The 3,741-nt window shown below is 33.5% G+C and overlaps 1 protein-coding gene across 1 annotated transcript; it reads left to right on the top strand.

Annotated features, from left to right (window-relative positions):
* Window positions 1–1,160: 1,160 nt before the first annotated feature.
* LOC141487119 (uncharacterized) lies at window positions 1,161–3,327 on the top strand. The gene is made up of 2 exons (XM_074185917.1): window positions 1,161–2,976; window positions 3,033–3,327. The coding sequence occupies exons 1-2, from the start codon at window positions 2,629–2,631 to the stop codon at window positions 3,051–3,053; spliced, it is 369 nt and encodes a 122-aa protein (XP_074042018.1). The 5' UTR covers window positions 1,161–2,628; the 3' UTR covers window positions 3,054–3,327.
* Window positions 3,328–3,741: the final 414 nt, after the last annotated feature.

Here is a 3,741-nt window from a genome sequence, read left to right as displayed (position 1 = left end):
CATACGATACAGTCTTTGGAGTACACATGAACACTGATACGGGAAATTTACAAATGGGTGTAGCTGATGTGAAATTTATCGATGAGAAAATTGTGTTCAAGAAAAATGGTAAAACTATTGCCACATATCAGGGCACACCAAAATTATATAAATTGATATTCATGAAGGTACCATCGGGAAATATTCCCTCTTCCGATATGAGCACTTATGGTGATATACTCAAATTAACAAAGGCGGCATATAAATATAATGAAAGAAAACAGGGTCTACTATCGAATAATTGGAAGATATCGTGAAATAATTCTACCACTATTATCCAATGGAAACCCTCTGCCAAACTCTAGTAGAGAAGGTGCTGGCATGATCAAACCGCCAACCCAAAAAAATATATCAGAAATAAGCATATAGATTATGTATATTGGAATAAACTCGAAGAATTGATTGATCGCCTTCGATTACTTTGGAGTTCACGAATGGCTGGTCATACCGGCCACGATAATGAAATATTGTCCATAATTGAGGAATTACGTGAAGAAGGATTAGTCTATTAATCACAAAGTCATAAACACAGAATCAGTTTGTGAAACTGACTCATCACTAAATGATTTGAGGAATGTGGAAATGTGAATTAGCGTTATAAATGAATTGATTGGTACTTTTACTGAGCGAGTTGATGAATTTGATCAGTCAGTAATTAAACCTGCACTTGAACAGTAGAGAAGTGAATCCTTAACATAATAATCTTGAGTAATATGAGTGATGCAAAATGGGAGATTGTGAAAGAAATACATAAGCCAGCGCGTCGAAATTTTCCCCGTCGAAAGACAATAATAAAGGGATTTTCGGACTTGTGGCAGATGGATTTGATGGAAATGCAATCATATGCTAAAGAAAATAACGGGAATAGATACATACTCATAGTAATCAATTGTTATTCAAAATATGTATGGTCAAAACCGTTGAAAAATAAATCTGCTGATTCAGTTACTGCAGCTATGGCAAGTGTGTTGGAAGATGCAAAGCATGTGCCGAGAAACTTACAATCTGATCACGGTAGTGAGTTCTATAATTCAAAATTTTCATCGTTAATGAGAAAACACCATATCAATCATTACTCAACATTCAGCACAAAAAAAGCTTCAATTGCCGAATGAGTTATCAGAACTTTGAAAAGTTGGCTTTATAAACAATTTTCACTTCAAGGCCATTACAAGTGGTTGAAAGTTCTTCCTAAAATTACCAATCAATATAACAACAAAGTTCATCGCACCATTGGCATGAAGCCTGCAGAGGTAAAACCATCTACAAAATTGTTCGTTTATACAAAATCTGAGAAGCCAAGTGGTAAACGTGAAAAAAGTCAATTCAAAATTGGAGATATGGTACGAATTAGTAAATTTAAAAACATATTCGCCAAAGGCTATACTGCAAACTTCACCACTGAACTTTTTAAAGTTGTGAAAATTAATAGTACAGACCCTATAACTTATGAGCTAGAAGATGTGAATGGACATCCAATCAAAGGTTGCTTTTATAAAATGGAGTTGAATAAAGCGAAAGATCCCAATACATATTTGGTTGAACGAGTTTTGAAAAAGAAAGGACGTCGCCTATTTGTGAAATGGTTGGGATTTTCTGGAGATCATAACTCTTGGATTGATGAAAATTCATTAATGTAATTGCAGTATTATTGTTTTTGATGAAAAATAAAGATATATAAATGAAATTGAATTTTTTTTTTTGAATTTTGATTCTAAATAGTAAAAAAAACAAACAATATTCAAACTGATTTTATTCATCACATTTATATCTATTAATGCATTTGTTTAATTATTAGCGTTCGTTGTGATAGGTGGCACCATAACCAATGGAATGTAAGATCGAATAACGTTGCCATAGATTTCTAGTCTCCTCATCTGATCTTCACTCTCCAAACACCAACAATCCCGGAAGTGAAAGTTCTCATCGGGATGGAAATCACCAACATTTTCACATAATATCCATCCATTTCTACACATACTACATAAATTGTTCCAACAATCTACTTTGTAGTTATCACAACGCATACAACGTTGAATTAGTAACTCGCGATTTGATGCACAATTCACACACATATTTCTACAAATTCCTATATCGTTATACACGATTTTGGTAAAACATTTGTAGCACTGATGATGGACGCATACTTCAGGAGATGAATCATTTGACGTCTTCGGAATTGTGAATGGACTCGGAACTGGAACTGGATTCTCCAACACACATCTACGACACAAACCAGTACATGGATTAATATACGTCTCAGGCCAATAACCTTGACAATTATTACAAAATATAGTTTTATCAATTTTAATTGGATCGCCACACACTTTCGGTTTTGAATTCCATTCTTTCGGAAAAGGCATATTAGTATTCACTATTAGATGGTGCAATATTCAACTGACAAATTCAACTGCACTCTCATGAACCTATTTTTCCTATCATAAACTCATAGAGAGAATAGAGGGAGAAGAGTGGTGGGGCTACCACCTCCACAATCGAACAAATCATAAAAATCGAATGCTGATTCTGAAACTTCACTTCACTAGTACTATTAGTAACTTCAAGCTTTTCACTCAGAAATAAAGAAAAATGAATTCTGCAAAAATTAATGAAGTTTTGACAAGGTTGACACTTGAAGATGAAAATAATTGGTTTTCGGATGAAGAAGACGAACTTCCCAACATCATTATCGAAGGAGAAGATAACATCGGAGGAGAAATCGATATATTCGATGTAGCACAAGAAGATGGTGGAGCCATAGCTGCTGCTGATAATTTGCAGGATAATGAAGGTGTAATGGATCCAGAACTTGAAGATGAAGGCATTGATGATGATCCAGCGACAGACAATGGCAACATTATAATAGGGAGCCGGTGGATGAACATTAGTGAGACAGTGGAAAATAATTTAGATCTGTACTGTGTGACGGACTCTCATGTGCGTATACGAAGCATTAATGATAGCATCCACACATTATGTTGGTGTTGTTTTAGATTTTATTCCCATCGAAATAGAAATAATGGAGGCGAATATGAACATATGGATTTACATTACACTATATCGATGATGGAAATAACACAAACTTGGTGTGAATCTTGTGACAGACCTCTGACGAATTTTCGCCGTTTAGATGCATGCATTATTTGTAACAATGTCCCTCCACAATGAAATGTTATAATAAATATCATTGATTTCACTATTGTTGATGTTATTTTAATAATGAACCTTTTGATGGAGAAGAAAAGTCCTTCTCAAAAAATATGATTGACACAATATACATGATAAACTAAAGTATATTGTTGAGACATCCAAGTTTTTTTCTTAAAAAATAATTGTATTCTAGTAGACGATTTGAATTCAATTGAATTCTTTTTCAGAGCTCAAAAAGTAGTTTTTTCGTGTTAATGATATTAATAATTTAAAACCTATCAGAGATAGTAGATATTTGAAAAATAAAAATCATTGCAACAACAAATTTTCGAGACAACATCAACACAAAACGAGATGAAACAAACAAATGGCTTTATCTTTATATTCATCATTCATTTTTCACATTGAATTTTGTATTGAACTTACCTAATTTTTTTCTAACATCTATAAGTGATAGATATGAGTAATCAGTTTTCAATAAAATAATGTCTTAGGTTGAACACTGCCCCAAATCACGCAGTATTCCGTGTGCACCAACCAAATTATGTACAC

This window comes from Leptinotarsa decemlineata, unplaced genomic scaffold, assembly GCF_025532065.1.
Source record: "Leptinotarsa decemlineata unplaced genomic scaffold, Ldec_3_MD MMD2_tig00078363_RagTag_RagTag, whole genome shotgun sequence".
NCBI classification, from domain to species: domain Eukaryota; kingdom Metazoa; phylum Arthropoda; class Insecta; order Coleoptera; family Chrysomelidae; genus Leptinotarsa; species Leptinotarsa decemlineata.
The sequence above is the reverse complement of the archived record's forward strand: the minus strand, read 5'-3'. Positions and strand labels throughout refer to the sequence as shown.